This window comes from Callionymus lyra, chromosome 9 (genome assembly GCF_982586985.1).
Source record: "Callionymus lyra chromosome 9, fCalLyr1.hap1.1, whole genome shotgun sequence".
Classification (NCBI taxonomy): Eukaryota; Metazoa; Chordata; class Actinopteri; order Syngnathiformes; family Callionymidae; genus Callionymus; species Callionymus lyra.
In genome coordinates this window covers 4778330-4794823 of record NC_141826.1, presented here as the reverse complement: position 1 = coordinate 4794823, position 16494 = coordinate 4778330, and the positions used below count along the sequence as shown (strand labels likewise).

General features: G+C 37.7%; 1 protein-coding gene across 4 annotated transcripts in view; it reads left to right on the top strand.

The window, feature by feature from the left end:
* Nucleotides 1–16494, top strand: part of LOC148071521 (teneurin-3) — a 264037-nt gene that overhangs the window by 235084 nt on the left and 12459 nt on the right. For 2 of the 4 annotated variants that reach the window (XM_087798801.1, XM_087798799.1), the window contains 3 exons: nucleotides 208–228; nucleotides 4950–5182; nucleotides 8618–8772. In XM_087798801.1, the coding sequence (XP_087654927.1) occupies nucleotides 208–228; nucleotides 4950–5182; nucleotides 8618–8772 (409 nt within the window). The remainder of the gene's footprint in view (nucleotides 1–207; nucleotides 229–4949; nucleotides 5183–8617; nucleotides 8773–16494) is intronic. The other 2 variants (XM_087798802.1, XM_087798800.1) reach the window with 1 other exon arrangement.

Here is a 16494-nt window from a genome sequence, read left to right as displayed (position 1 = left end):
AAAAAAAGAAGCCATATTTAAAGGAATTTTCAATCATCGTGTGCGTTATTTAACTTCAAGGCTTTGCTCATTGAAATCAAAGTGGCACTTTTTTTTTTCCTTTGTTCGTGTGATGAAACAAATGTCTGACAATGAAGACGTCCTTTCTTATTGTTCTCATGATCCCGATTCTCTCCTTGTCTTTCCTGCTCCCGTGTCTTGTCGTAGAAATAAAGACTTTAGACACAGGTAGGTGTGATTCTCACCGTGCATGTCTTTCTCACACACCCATCCTCATCCTCCTCCTCCTCCTCCTCATCATCCTCATCATCGTTAAAAATAGAAACTCTTTCTCTAACAGTTTGCAACAGGGGATTGTAATTATAACAGAACCAATTCAATCTAAATTGCCGCTCTGCAGACCGAGAAGGTCACGCGGCTGTGCGGCAACGGAAAACAACAAAAATCGTGAAAGAAAAAAAAGAGGTTAAAAAAAAAAAAATCCTCGCAGTAACAGAAAGCTTCTGATTACATTAACAGTGATGTTTGGCAGATGCTCGGATGCAGAGGGCTGGAGCGCGGCTGTCTTTGTGATTAAGTCCCCAATCAAGTAAAATGGCAGTAATTAGCTTTTCATTGATTGTGAGAAGGTGAGTGCAGGAGGTGACAGATGGAGAAAAACTGTGAATCACATGAAAATCCAGGGTTAGCTGAGATTTATGGTATGTTGTTGATGAGACTCTCAGAGATAAGTGCCTGCTTGAGGTAAGGGCCATGTAACATCAATTTGTATTTAACGTGGCAGGTAGCTTTCCCTGAATCATTTAGAACAACAACGGAGCCAAAATTATGGAGTCGGACAGTTTGCTTTGATCATCACAACATATACAAACTGGTGTCCCTCGTGTTAACATCAATTAAGGAAAACACTGGATCTGCCTCTCCTCATACTTTCTATACTTTTGTCAAACATAAAGTTTCTATGAGGGTCACAAGTTTAAGTACACAATACATCTTTCGACAAGCATTAGCAACTATGTTTTCATCAAAGCTGGGAAATCAAATAATTAAATTAGTACGACTTCAGAATGTGTGTAAACAACATAGTCCAGTTATGACAGAGACATGTTCTTAAATAGTTGAGTCTACCTGGATTAAATTAGCATGTAATTGATAAGATCTAAAAAACAGTAACAATTATTTTAAATCGTTATTTATAAAGTATAGAAGACACAAGCTAGTGATGGGCTGATGAAGCTTCATGAAGCAGTGTCTTGTTGTTTAAAAGTCAATCGGTTGTTTAAAACAAATGGAAATAGTGCAGAGACCGCCATCTAGTGGTCTCTAAAATAATGACACTGCTTCATGAAGCTTCATCAGACCATCACTATCTGTATCTGTTGATATTTAGGTTGAAGACACAATTGTGTACTGTCTTGGTGTTGACCACAATGACACTAATCTGCTATTGTGATGTAGATTTAGGCTCCAACTATATATGCATCGTCCAGTTTTAGCTCATCAGCTCACAAGATTATGCAACAGGGTATGCATTAACTTCACAGAATTAACTGCCAAAGGGTTAGCTATGTTGCTACCTACATTAACTTTACACTACAAGTCAAACATTCAGTGTTATAGGCAAAACAAAAAAATAAAAAAAATAAAAGACAAATCCCCATGAAAAATATCCTTTTTATTCCAAATAACAATAAACACTAAGCTCATTTAATGCAGTGGAAACATCTCATTGTGGGAATACTAAATACTGCAAGGTTTGAAAACAAATGTAATGCCTTATTGTCAATCTTGTACCTCAAAATAACAGAGCATAGATCTCGAAAATCAAGATCTTGCTAACATCGTGTAAACTGTTCAATGGATTTTGTAAATCGGATGTGATAGTCTGGTGTATGAAGCAGATGTGTGGACAGGAATCTAGTGATGCTCCACATACTGAATAATTCAAATTCTCAACTGCATGTACAGTACAGCCATATACTAAGTCCAACTCTGCAATCAAGGAATGTGATAAACTGAGCACCAAAATAGATCATTTCAAAATAATTCAATAGGAAAAGAAGAAAAAAACTATTTCAATTAACTTTTTCTCATGATGTTGAAACAGAAATCCAAAGGCATATGGTCTGTACAGTCATTTGAATATATACAATGTCAACATTCAGCTGACAAGTATATTTGGTCACTCAAGGGATTCATTTTGTGGCCTAACAATTTAAAATATGATTATTTCAAATATATTCAAGTCCCTCAAATCCATTAGAAAATATTTCCCCGTATTTGAAATTGAATCATCATCCGAGTTCAAAAGCAACAGTCCAATAAAAGTCTTGTCTGATTAAGTCTGAGCTGCTTTATCTTAAAGAGCAAATGTTCCTTCTTCTGAGCTTAAAAACAAGAACTTCTCTGTGCCCTTGATTTCATCTCATCAAAGTTTCATGAGAATCTGTCGTGCAGTCTTTGGCCAATCCTGCTTAAAACAAACAGATAAACAGACAGTAAAGATGTCGTTTTTGAAAGTAAACAGCTTAAAACCAAAGACAAACAGTAATCTTCTGTTGGAAAATGTCTCTTGTATCTTTTCTTTTACTAAAGAGATCTAAATGATTCAATAGTGATGATTGAAGAATTGAACAATTACATTCTGAATATTTAATTTGGTAAATGAATGACACTAGCAGAGGGTCTTTTGTTTTATCAAGATAAGGGCTGCAATTAACATGTTTTAAAATCAATAATGGATATTATAGTGTCCTACCTAACAGCACCTATCACAAGCAAGAACTGCTAACTATGCAATAACTTCTCGTTTTACTGTGTTTAGCGGCAAATGCAGTTCTCAAGTAAAAGACTCCAAAAGTTGTTATCTTAGCCGCGCAATCGAACACGGCAACATTAAACAGAATTCAGTCTGGCAAACACAAAACAAATAATTAAAAAACATTTAAGAAAAATAATTGTCATAATATTTCAGCAGTTGTTCAGTACATTAACATTTATGTCTAGAGTTAGCATTAGCATTATCCACTGGCCAAAATATCAAAAAATTAATTTTATTCCAAAAAGGGAAACACCTCCCATTAGTAAAATAGGAACTACTGGACATAAAACCTTCTTCTTAACCCCCTTTAACCTAAGTTCCATTTTTCTTTTTATTTATTTCTTGCAAGTTATTCATTATAACTATATAAACTATTTGCGGTTTCAAAACTTTTCCTTGAAGGTCTGTGAAATGGGAGAGCAGCATTACAAAGCCGTTTCATCTCCACCTTCTTTACTGCAAGAGAAAGATTTGTATCGTTGCTGAATTCTTTATAAAAACCCAATGGTGCTGATATCACTTGTTTACTTTCAGTCATGATCACCGTCAAGTTTTTACAACTACATCTTCATCTTTTTTACAAAGATGCTTTATTGCCACATTTATTTTTTGCTGTCCTATTATACCGCTCTCTGAGTTGCCCGCCACTGACTCGGGTACCATTAAGATGACGACCAAAGAAGCCAATTTTACTGCGTAGCTATAAAGTCTTGCTCATATTTACAGCCACTGTTTTGAGCGCTTTAAAAACACTCACCTGTGGTGTTCCAGCAAGACACTAAAACACTTTAATCAAAATGTATCCATTTATTGGATCTCTTGCTTGTTCAAAATCCCCAAACAAACAAACCTCTGCACACAATCTTATTCTTGATTTTGCTAAATTTTATTTGACTAATCAAAATCTATTTTGATTTATTTATACCAATAAACTATTTGTTAAAGCAGCAATACATACGCTTAAAAACATTGTTTTGCCCCCCCCCCACTGTCTGAAACGTGTAACTGCAATGCTGTAAAATCTCTGTAGGTTTATTTATAAAGATGAGAGAAAAACTTCTAATTGTGTCAGTTTCTAATTTTATAATCCTTTTAAGTTGAAAAAGTCTCTCAGTGCTTCATGTGAAAACAATTTCTCTAATCGACTGCTGTAAAGTAGTTTGGTGGTCATGTGACCCTCTCAGACTGCAGGCGGGTCGTCCACACCATGATACGTAGTTAAGATCATTAAAATAATAGCTTGAGTTGAACCGCACGACTAATGACTGCACAAAATTAAACCAGTCATTATAGATATATTTTAACCTTTTGCCTCTTTATTCATTCACATCCAAATCAATGTCATTGTTTCAAAAGAACACTACACCCTGTTTTTGTGAAATATAAAAAAGAAACCAAGAAAGATCAATTAGACTGTAATTTTGTTTCTCTTTTAAGACATTTTTCTCTTTTTAAACTCATTTAAAAATTAAACAGCTTCATGACTCATGGATCATTTTTATAACTTTACAATGTGAATAAACAAGTTGATTACTTCTAAAAAAAAACATCTTAATTCTGTGGACGATTTTAGACAAAAGACAGATAGACTATTACTTAAATGTCAGGCTGTTCCTCCAATACTTTCAGCAAAACCACAAGCCATTAATTGCTTTAGCTTGTTGGTATAAGTCAGTCAGTTCGGGTAAATCCCGGCGGCTTTACTACAAGGGAGTGATCGTGAATGAAGCGATGGAGTAAGACTCTGTCATATCTTTGATTTAAGCTGCAATATTGATAAATCCTCATAGATATTTTTCCATCTCCCTCTTTTTCATCCTCCCTCGTTTTGCCCTTTGTTTTCCCTTATGAAAAACGTGCACACAAATATTCACAGCTTTAAAAAAAAGCAATGTTTACCAGTTTGGCTTATTTTCTCGGCACTTGCACGCTTTTAACTCTTTGCCAGTTGGCAGTACGCTTTGTGAGATTCCGCTGAAACTGAACTGCAATAAAACGTGTAAATACTTTTTATTGTGTTGTATTCAAAGTAACCTTTGAGCAAACTGACTAATCACACAGCCGAGCATTGCGCTGTGAAGTGATCCGACTGTGAGACGAGTATCTGACCATGTGCTCTCAACCACAGTAACAACCCAGCTCACCGTTACTACCTGGCCACCGATCCCGTCTCTGGTCAGCTCTACGTGTCCGACACGAACTCCCGGAGGATCTACAGGCCCAAAACCTTAACAGGCACCAAGGATCTTCAATCCAACGCAGAGGTGGTGGCGGGCACTGGCGACCATTGTCTGCCCTTCGACGAAAACCAGTGTGGCGATGGAGGCAAGGCGCCGGAGGCTTCACTCACGGGACCAAAAGGTACATTCTTAACTCTTATAATTGAGTCTAGACCTTTGCATAATTCATGTGGCCCTCATGGGCTCAAAGATCATTTATTAACTAGTGATGGTCTGATTAAGCTTCATGAAGCAGCGTCATGTTGCTTAGAGGTCAGTAGGTGGCGCCAGATGTTTCATTAGAACAGTTGTTTAAAACAAAGAAAAAAAGCTAGTGGGCTCTGAAAATAATTACACTTTCATGAAGCTTCATTAGACGGTCATTAGTAGAAACCATTTATTCTGTATTTTTTATAACTAGTCTCTAAATATGACTATAGGGTGTGTGTTTTAGATGTTTTATTCTCCACTTTTGTCATATTTGTGAGTATGTATTGGCCCTCAAAACGATTTAAGTGAATTTAAAAATTAAATGTGGCTGCTTTTATATAAAAAATGTAAACATTAGAAGTTCTAATATATATAATAAAATCAAATAATATTTTAGGGATATTTATTTTGATTATGGTACTTTTCGCTCCAATTTCTTTCTTCACCGTCTCTCAAAACAAGGAAACAGGAAATAGGTATTCAGTTAATATATTCTGTATATATAAGATATCTTTTATTGATATATTTGTTGTATTTTGGTAATAGATAATGCATTTGTGGCAGAACGGGAAAATAACGGATATGAACAGTAACCCTGCCTATTAATACTTTATCCAAAAAGTCCATATTGTATGTTTGTTTTAAACAAAACATTCTGGAAAAGTTTTAAAGTTGAAAAATGCTGACTCATTATTTATTTACCAGTGTGAGTATTGAGCTCGAGTCAATGTATGTTCATTTGATGCAGCTTCGGCTTTTTTATTTTGGATAAACTTCTTCAGAGGGAAAAGTTGATGCAGCGCGGGATCAATCAATTTGTTCTGGAAAATAACTGTTTTTGCGCCTGGACAGCCGGGGTTGATAAGGGGCGGCTAATGTGGACGTTTCTGCATTAGACGTTACCTTCTAACGAAGCTTTAAAAGAGTTCTGAGTGAAAGAGAGCAACCCCTAATGATGGAGTGGGTGGAAGTCATGGCCGAAGCAGTCACAGCAGATGGCTCTGATTTTTCTACCCACTCCCTTCTCGCCTCAGACGCTCGCTGAACTCTGCTCACATGTGACACGTTTCATCTGTCTGAAAATCGGAAACTGTCAAATAGCGTGCTCCCAAGGATTCGCGGAGGGCTCCCTCAGCTCGTCAATGTTTTAGCGGAAAGCAATCATGTGCGAACCTCGCCACAGGTCAAAGACAAGCACTCTGCTCTCACTCAAGCTTCATCAAACCAAGGTCAAAGTGTACGCGCTCGTCCACAAACATTTACTAGCGCCGGGATCACAGCAGCGACACGGCTCCCTGAGTATGCTGCTTGAACTGCAATCCCGCTGATCAATGGACGACTAAAAAAGGTTGCATCTTAAAAGTGGAGATGTGTCATCAGAGGAACCGAAGGGGGGGCGAGCAAAAAAAAAAATTGGAGCCATGAAAAGCTTACTTTAAAGATCTTCAAAACACATCTGAAAGTATGCTGAGATGTGAACTAGCACCTCCATGGTTCAGGCTCTCAGCAAAAAAAGAAAAACTGCTAGTGCTTCCTCAACTCTGGACCATAATGGCAGCGGTTCTGACATCAACGGTAGAAAGTAACGACACTGAGTCGCAGGGCGAAGCACCTAATGCACTCCATCAAAGAGCTTCAACGAGAGGCGACTGGACTGAGGAGAGTTTCAAGAAGACGTTTCAACCTTTCAGCCAAGAGGCTTCTTCAGTTCCAAATAACTTTTAAAAATACATCTTTGAGACAAAGCATGGTTTTCGGAACCATTTCAAAAGTACCGGTTTCACATCTGTAAAAGACAATGTATGATAGCCATCCCTTCTCACAGCATCATATTAATTGAGACTAGCCCGTCTCTCCATTCTAAGCCCAGTTATTGTTCCTTTTATTATCAATATTGTCTCTCGTTGAGCCTACCTTTCTCTCTCACCCCCGTTGCCTCTTCTCTCCTCCCTAATCCACACTCGTCTCAGCTTCTGCTATTTTTTTTCTATATCTTTATATCAACTTAATCCATCTCTTGTTTCAAACTCTTTATCGCTCCATTCCTCCTCCTCTCTGACTCACTTTGGATCTTCGTCCTTTTTCTTTTCCACGATCAATTCCATCATTGTGAGGTTTAAGTTTAATGTAAGTAGCACAGAGAGTCATAGACTTGGGGTTCGTTTGATTCTTCTATATACAGTAATATTTATATTATAATTATATAGTTATTTTCTATTTTATTTCAATACATTCTACTAATTATTTAATTGAACTTTATCTTTTTGTTGTTAATATTGAACTGTTTTTAATGTACTGTATATGAATCATGTTTTTTTTTCTTAAGTACTTTTTGACAATGAATAGAGTAAAACTTTTAAACCCATCATGCAGAAATGTTTAGGCTGAGCTCAACTCTAAATACAACAAAAGTTCTTTGTTTCGAGGTCTTTTTTTTAACCTCAACCAACAAAAATGTTTTTTATATACAGTATATATACATGTTTATATTAAAAATGTTCAGGGTTTAAATTTAAATAGTTCAAAAACTGTTTTAAACAAGAAATATATGTTAAGAAATATACTTTATACACCCCTTTTTTCACCCTCCTCTGTTAACAGTGTACAATGTGGCTGCTTTCGAAATCTATTTGCCCACCGATGATTCAAACCATTCCTTTAAATATATAAGGCGAAAGACAGGATCTATTTTTTTACATTTTCATATCAAAACATACATTTTATGTCCTCTGATTTTGGACAGCACATTAAAATGGATGAGTGGGATGAGAGCAGTCGCCCCGCTCGCCTTGCTAGATTGAACTCCCACTCCAGGCTCATCTCTGATGTAGACGCGTGTCACCATAATATATTTTCTCAACCCGGTGACAAACGCCGGCTGTAACTCCTCAGACTTCCCTGCAAATTGCCGCTCTGAACCTCCATCACAGAGAGAATTTGTTGCCATGGCAACTGCAAGTAGCTCCTACCCCATTCAACCCAAAAGTGGCCAAGGCTGCCGATTGTTAATGATTTCTGATGCCACAAAAGAATCGCTCCCAAATATGTTTTCGCTGCCGCGACCAAGTCGGCTTCCTTTTTTTAGAGAGCAAGTGCATCTATACGGTCTGAATACAGGCTTTCCCACTCCTGCCTGAGAAATTATTTAATAGCAGAAAAGCAGACGGTGAATAATTGATGGATGTGCTTTTTGCAGTGACCTGAATAATGGGAAGGCAAACTTGACACATGTATCCATCGTGTTCCGACCACTGAGTCATGCCAGCAGCATCGCTGCATATCTTGTGTGTTGTTTCTTATCACGTCTCTTTCTCATTGTACCCCCCCCCCCCCCCCCCCCCACCCCCATCCTACCTGATGTCAACAGGCATCGCCGTGGACAAGAACGGACTGATTTATTTCGTGGACGGCACAACCATCCGCAAGGTGGACCAGAACGGCATCATCTCCACTTTCCTGGGCTCCAACGACTTAACATCGGCTCGACCCCTGACCTGCGATAATAGCATGGACATCAATCAGGTGACTTACACGGTGAAATGCCAGACAGCCATTATCGCCGCCCGGGCGCTCTAAAGTGAGCATGTCGCTGCGCCACCTTGTGCCCCCACATCTCTATCCTGCTTTTATCTCACCCACCATTGGCCACGGCCTTATATACGTATAGATTATGTATGGAGACGCCTCGCAGGAATAATAATCCTGCTCACTGAGTCATGTAGAGCTCAACAGCTCCCCCCCCGACATGGATAAAAAAGACTATTAACTACCAACTAATTATTTTCATGACAGTTTTTACATTTGGATTTATAAACTTTAATTACGAACAGTATGAAAATATCTTTAGATCATTTAAGTAGCAGCAAGGTTGACTTTACAAAAGTTCTTCATGAGATACGAGAAAAATTTAGGATATTTCTGATTGTTATGAAAATGAACTTTAACAAATCTATGACTAAAACATTCTGCTTGAGCAAAGGTGTCAAACTCAATCACACAGAGGCCTAAAATAGTTTTGCTTTCAAGGTCGTGGGCCGAACAAAATGTATATTTACCAAACTTTAAATAACTCGAAGTATCATTGTAATATAGTCTTTCCATTCTTGCCATCTCTGTGTTTGTCCTCCTTCGCCAAACATAATTATCAAATTAATTTCATTCAACATGAGTTTTAGCCTTATTAAGATACAACATATGATAAGATAAAACTTTATATGTCCCGCAGTGGGGAAATTTAGAAATCTCTTTATAATTGTTGACATCGATAATCTTTAAATCTTATCAAGTAGCCACGGTCTGATGAAGCTTCATGAATCAGTGTCATGTTGGTTAGAGGTCAGTAGGTGGCGCTATCAGTTTAAATTATGTGATTTTTCATTAAAACAATTGTTTAAAACTAAGGAAAATAGTGCAGAGACTGCCAACTAGTGGGCTCTGAAAATAATGAAACTGCTTCATGAGGCTTCATCAGACCACTTTCTGAGTATGTCTGGACACTGGGAAACGAAACCTTGAGTAGAGTTTTGACATTCAGAAAACTCAGTTTTCTACCTCCCAGCTCAGGATATGTTACACATAAAAAAAATGAAATGGAAGAAGAGTTGTGTCTTAAAGATAGTAAAACATGTTTACGCAGTTGTAACGAATACTAAAGACAAACATTGGTTTCATTTCCACAGTTATTATCATAGTCAGTTCAAAGGACCTCTAGCACAACAATTCCTTCATAATTCGTTTTTAATTACTGGTACAAAAGTGTTGTTAGTGATGATAAAATGGGCTTCCATGTCAACATAACTACAGCTTGTTTAGGTTTATATAATCAAAGGGGTTTTGTATCGTCTCTGTGCTTTGATAATGAAAGAGAATATTTAAAAAGCACTTCATGGCGCTCAAAAGAGCCATACAGAGATGGACTCAAACTTTCCCTCAGATCATGTGCTGAACAATACATTTGATCTCCCCAATGGTTTGGATTTATTTTTTGACTTTTATGTAGGATATTGCGAGATAAAGATCTTGTCGAATCACGGCGTGACAAAGAGTAACAAGCAACAGACATGAAAATGGACACGCCCTATCAACACAAACTCTTACACATGCAAATGATCATGATACACGTCAGTGAACTAGCACCATCTTTTTCCATTTAATTTAATTTAATTTAAAATATAAAATCATAACAGAGTTATCTCAAGACACTTTACTAAAATAACACTTTATGAGCGACAAGAAGAATGATCATTATGAGCAACAGTCGTAAAGAAAAACATCCTTCTAACAGGCAGAAACCTAGAGTACAACCAGACTCGATGCGAATGGCCTTCACACACATTTACTGGTCACACAAGTATTCTTAGCTATACTTTAATACAGACATGACAATATTTTCAAATAGATAGTTCCATCTAGTGGCCTTTCAAAATGAAGACTGTATTATGAGACCTCGCTGTCTGTTTCATGTAGCGTCATCAACCCATCACTAGTATTTAAAGGAAATATTATTATATACTCTTATAATATATACTCTTATTTACAGTTTTGGTAAAGGTAGACACTGTTATATGATAGAAAACAAACACACAAATACACACACTTGGACATACTTTGGTGTCAGCAGAAGCAGATGGACGGCCACACAAACTAAACACAGGACCCAACCAGACCCACACATGTAATTATGCAGAAAAATATTATCACAAACGTAATCCTAGTAAGACACACACTCCACACACAATTAATAGCTATTTTCATGGAAAACTAACCACAGAACTTCATGAAATATTTCACAATTTTAACGTAAAACACCCAGGTTATACACACACTGGGTCTGACACAACAACCAGTCACACCGTTTATTCTTTTTGCTTGTCTTATTATTCTCCACTTTGTGTTTAGTTTTTTACTAAATGACTTTGTTTAGTTTGTTAAACCAGATGCTCCGTGTGAGCAAGTGTGTGTGTCTGTGTGTGTGAGAAAATGTGTTTTTAAATTGCTGCTTGGGTAGACAAACAGAAAAAAAAAAAAGAAAATTAACTTTGGCGATGATGTTCTTGTACGAGAGTGAATTAGGAAGGAGTGAGTCACCTGAGAAAGGGTAAAATCACATTTATGGACCGAGTGGAGAAACGTATGCGGCGGCGGCGAAGAAGAAAGCGCCGACATGAAAAAATATATATATTTTCTTGCTCTGGGCGAAACAAGAGCAAGACATTTTGCTGCTAAAGTGCAGGTGGAGAAAATGAGCTCTGGGTGAGATGTGATTTGGGCAGCAAGTAGCAAGGTGTAGTGTTTATTGTGGAGATGAGTGTTCAGGTCACGGAGGATGATACAGCTGCGAGTGTAATTACTGCGCCTGGGCCGGTGGTTTTGATGTGGCTGGAGTAGAGGCAGCGTTCCACGGGAACATTGTGGATAACGTTTCCTCTGTCGGCGTCCACAATAAAATATATCTCTGTGCCTGCACTTCATCTTCAGCTCGACGCTCTCCATCTTTCTCACCCTCTCATCTCTCACCTACCCGTCCATAAACCTCCTCTGTGGCCTTCCTTGTCTCCCGACATGGCAGTTTTGTTACTCTCCCGAAAATCTCTCGTGTACACGTCCAGACCTGCTCGGTGTCTCATCTGTAACTCTCTCCCCAGACCATCTTTCCTCCTGTCTCACTTAAACTCACCACCTTTGTCTTTAACTACATCTCTTGTCTCCCTGTCAGAACCTCCTTGCATTATGACCACTGGTCCATGACTCAAGCACTGTTCCTGTTTCCATCCTTTAGACCTGTAGCAGCTCCTTAGTGAGGGTCGGAAAACTTTAGATCCTTCATCTCATTATAATCTATAATAGTTTACTAATTACATTGGCAAGTCGTCTTTTTGTTTAAAAAAATAAATCAACCAAATCTAATTCAAACCCTGAAGTGGTTAATGGATTAGTTCACTTATATAACTTTATATAGACCTGGTTATTATTATTTTCAAATCATTTAGAAAAAAAAGACACAGCTTATATTGATCCCTGTTGGTGGAAAGTTGAGGTTTCAGGAAGTTCTTGGGGCTCAAATACAGCAGAATGTAGAAATAGCTATGGAATGATGAAGCTTCATGAAGCAGTGTCATGCTGTTTAGACGTCCGTAGGTGGCGCCACCAGTTTAAAAATGATGTGATGTTTCATTAAACCAATTGTTCAGAACAAAGGAAAATGGTGCAGAGACCGCCATCTAGAGAAAATAGTGAGACTGCTTCATGAAGCTTCATCAGACCATCACTATGTCAAAGACTAGAACTACCTCAGTTTAAGTCTGTTAGAAAACAAATAAGGTGAGACACAAAAAAGGTTCATTAGATGAAATTATTTAAGATAATAATCAATGAATCTCTTTTTTGTATCTCTTGACGGACGTAGCTAATAACTGACATCTTTAAGGTCCTTTTGAAAACATGTCTTTTGCATTTGACAGCACAAAACTAATCCAATGAGTGTGAATATCAATCTGAACATGTAAAACTGCTACTGCGGGGAATTCGGCTGTTGATGAGAGTGCACAGGATTCACGTTGTTTTACCTCCTACACCGACGTTACAATGCTTTTTTAACCAATTTACATTTTAATTGAAATTATCCTGTTCTAATGGAGATGGCCTTACAATAGAGGGGAAGAAACAAGACGACAAACAAAACACTTCAAACAGTCGGTAGCTGGTAGTGCAGCTGTCAAGGCAGCGACAAACATTATCCTATTATATGCTCAGATAATAACGATATTATTGAAAAATAGAAGCTGAGAAAATGGAAACATTTTATTGTAAGAAATTATCTGTGTGTGCATGTGTGTGTTTGGGAAACAACATGAAGACAAAGGATTAAGCTTGTCACTTCTTTTTTTCGCTAATTAACTCAGTCGTTTAGTAGCAGCCAATAAAAGACGGCGTTGGCGCGATGGCAGAATCCCGAGGCATTGGAGCAGAGAAAACTGGCTCAGTGGAGTTTAACTAGCAGTCGCCTTGAAGGCAGCCGCTTTAATATTAATGGCCCTGTGGAAAAAGGCAACAATTCGGGGGCGTTTTGGCAGTTTAAGCAACAATTTAGAGATATGGAGGGCAAGACATATGTGGTGTCACAGAGTCACTCTTCTATCGCTACAACGTGTTTTTGATGAGCAGACCAGAGCTTTATTACCAAAATACGTATCTGCGCTATTTCACTTTTTTTCTAGCACATAATATTATTATGTTTTATGAGGCGTCATCAACCCATCACTGTTATATACCTTTCAGTAGTTTGAGTTTGTACTGAAGCTAAGACTCATGCATACCTGATTTGTTGTGCATGTTTAATTTCAATGATGGATAGATAGATGGATAGATGGATGGAAAATGTGTTCACCAGCAGAATTCAATTATTTATACTAAAGATTCCATTTAAAGATCGGCAAGGGCTTACTGCAAAACTCTCTAATAACAACTGCATTAACAAAGTCAACAATGAAAAACAACAACATACTATTGAGATTACCTTGTAAATAAAACAAAAACCGCTGATGGGGTTTTTACCATACAGTTACATCATTTTCAGAGCTTAGCAAGTGGCCCTCGCAGTTTAAAACTGCACGTGTTCATTGAATTAGTGGTTTAGATGTGTGTCATTATTTAGATCATTATTCAGAGTCCACTAGATGGCTGTCTCGGCACTATTTTCCTTTGTTTTGAACAACTGTTCTAATGAAGAATCACGTCATTTTTAAACTGATGGCGCCACCTACTGACTTCTAAACATGACACTGTTTCATGAAGCTTCATCAGCCTATCACTAGGTTAGAGCCACAAAGTTGAGCAGTAGAGAGTAGAACACTGTATCATGAAGCCTCATCAACTCATTACTACCACCAACTGTTCTGCCAATCAAGACAGTCACATCAGAACTACTCACAATTTACACTATAAACCCCTGCTGTGTCTGTTCCTTCCCTAACTGTATTATACAGTGAGCACCTGCTCATGAATTGAGGCTAGAATTTCTTATTAGTATATTATTATTATTGTCCTTGTGAAGCTTTTATTGAAGAAAAATTCAGCTTTCAGTTAGATGGTTAGGTCATGCTTTCTTTTTTAATTGTGTCTTTGAATTTCTTTCCAATATGATCCAATATGTGCCCACGTTTGTAGATAAGTAGACGTTCTTAATCTGCATTTCCTTGTTAAATAGAGGCAAAAAACATCTGCTTTCAACTCCAAGAAGAAAAAGGAACAAGTTACATAAAACTTGTACTTTAATGCTGGTTGAAACATTCACTTAAAGAGAGTTAGCACAATTGTTTGCACATTACTGGCGGTTTTCTATCCAATATTTTTGGTCCCATCATGTTTTTAACACAATAAAATGTTTCTCTCTATTTTGATCTAATTTGATAATTGTGTGCCCCAATGGGAAGGCCGGTGCTAAGGTCTCAGCCAATTCTCCACAAACAGAGAGGGGAGGTGTGGAGTGTTCACTCAAGGTTATTTTGGCAGCCAAACAACAGCCACACCGGAGTGGAGGGGAGAGACTCGCCACTTCATTTAGTTGAAACATTTCAATTCAAATGCCACGTTTAATCTACGGCCAGTTGTAACCCCTGAAAATTTAATCAACGGGGGAGACAGCTTAGCAGAAAGTGACAGTCGAGCTGTCTCTGCAGCCACAGTTATTTTGTTAATGTATTCACCCACAGAAGTTTAAATAGACATTAACAAATGGATCAAAACAAGAGTTTTAATCCTCCAGCTCAAATGTTCCTTCATCCCTTGTTTATCTCCCAGTTTTCGGAAACAGCATTCTAAATTTGACAATAAAGAGATCCATCCATCTGCAGACGTCTCGATCCAAATGCCTCAAAGGTTTAGAAGGATGACAGGAACATTTGTTTGTGTGAAACCGTAGTAGAAAGATTAAAAGAGCTTTTTGTTGCAAGCTTACCTTTAATTGCTCAGAGCCAGTGTATCATGACTGCGAGGTAAACATATTTGCGCCCTGCTGAATTCATTAACTTGCTGTTACAACTTCACTACTGAGGCTTTTCCTCCTGTCTGGTAATTATGCAAATGTCGGAGGTATGCCAGGGTAATCATGCAAGAACCAAATCTACGTCCGACTGTTACGTTTGAAGAAAGGAATGACTCAGACCCCGGAATAATTCATCAATCCTGTCATGTTGTTCAAGTGTTTCATGGAAATGTCCAATTACACCTAAATCAGCAGTTCACTCTTAAACTGGTTCCATGTATAAAGAGTGTTTTAGGAATCCAGACTATAAGGTACCTAATTATAAGCCACATTAACTAAACTTGAATACTAATTTGTACGTAGTAGGTATTATAGGTATAATATATCCACATTCTTTCATGGGATATCAATGAAGAGACATTCATTTTAGGTATTTTATTTTTATTTAAAGGTCAACTAATGTGAAAACCCAACTCTCCTGACACACTCTTATGTTTCAAATGTTGAAGTCCTGGCTAACAAGAGGTTACAGGAGGGAAGCCCATTATGACATAATAATAGTGTTCAGTCCTCCTCCAGCTGTAATCAATCCCTCTTGTACAGTGACTCCCCTGTAGGTGGAGACTTCCAGGACTGATAACACGCGGTGGTGAACGTCAATTCTGAACAAATCACAACAGAGTGGGCGTGGTTATAGTAAACAAGATCTCATCTTCAGAAGAAAGAAAAAAATCATTGGGCAGGGCTTAAGCACATTTCCTAATGCAAATATTCCAATCAAAGGATAGTTTTGTATAAACAGTCACATACTTATGAGTACAGTAGAGGTCCAACATCTATTTAAGACACACTTTCTCTCTTTGCGCTTGATGGAGTCTACTGACTCCTTTAAGAAACATCTTAATACATTTCTATTTGTTCAGGCTTTTCCTTGATTTTCTGGAACTCCTGTGTTGTTCTCAGTATTATTTTGATCTTTAAAGTATTTACTTTTTTGAGTATTGTTTTGATTGTTTAAGCGCTTTGTGACCCTGGTCTCGAAAAGCGCTATATAAATAAATATTACTTACTTACTTACTTACTTACTTACTTAAATCAATACATTAGTTTACCTTTAATAAATGCCTTTCCCGAATAGTGCCCGTAACATGGAAATAAAACCTGTGGATTAACAAAAAAGCCTACCAGTCACTGTCGAAAAGTCTGCTTCGATTACCTCTAATAGCTTTTGCCGTCTTTTTGCATTAGGTAATTTCTTTACG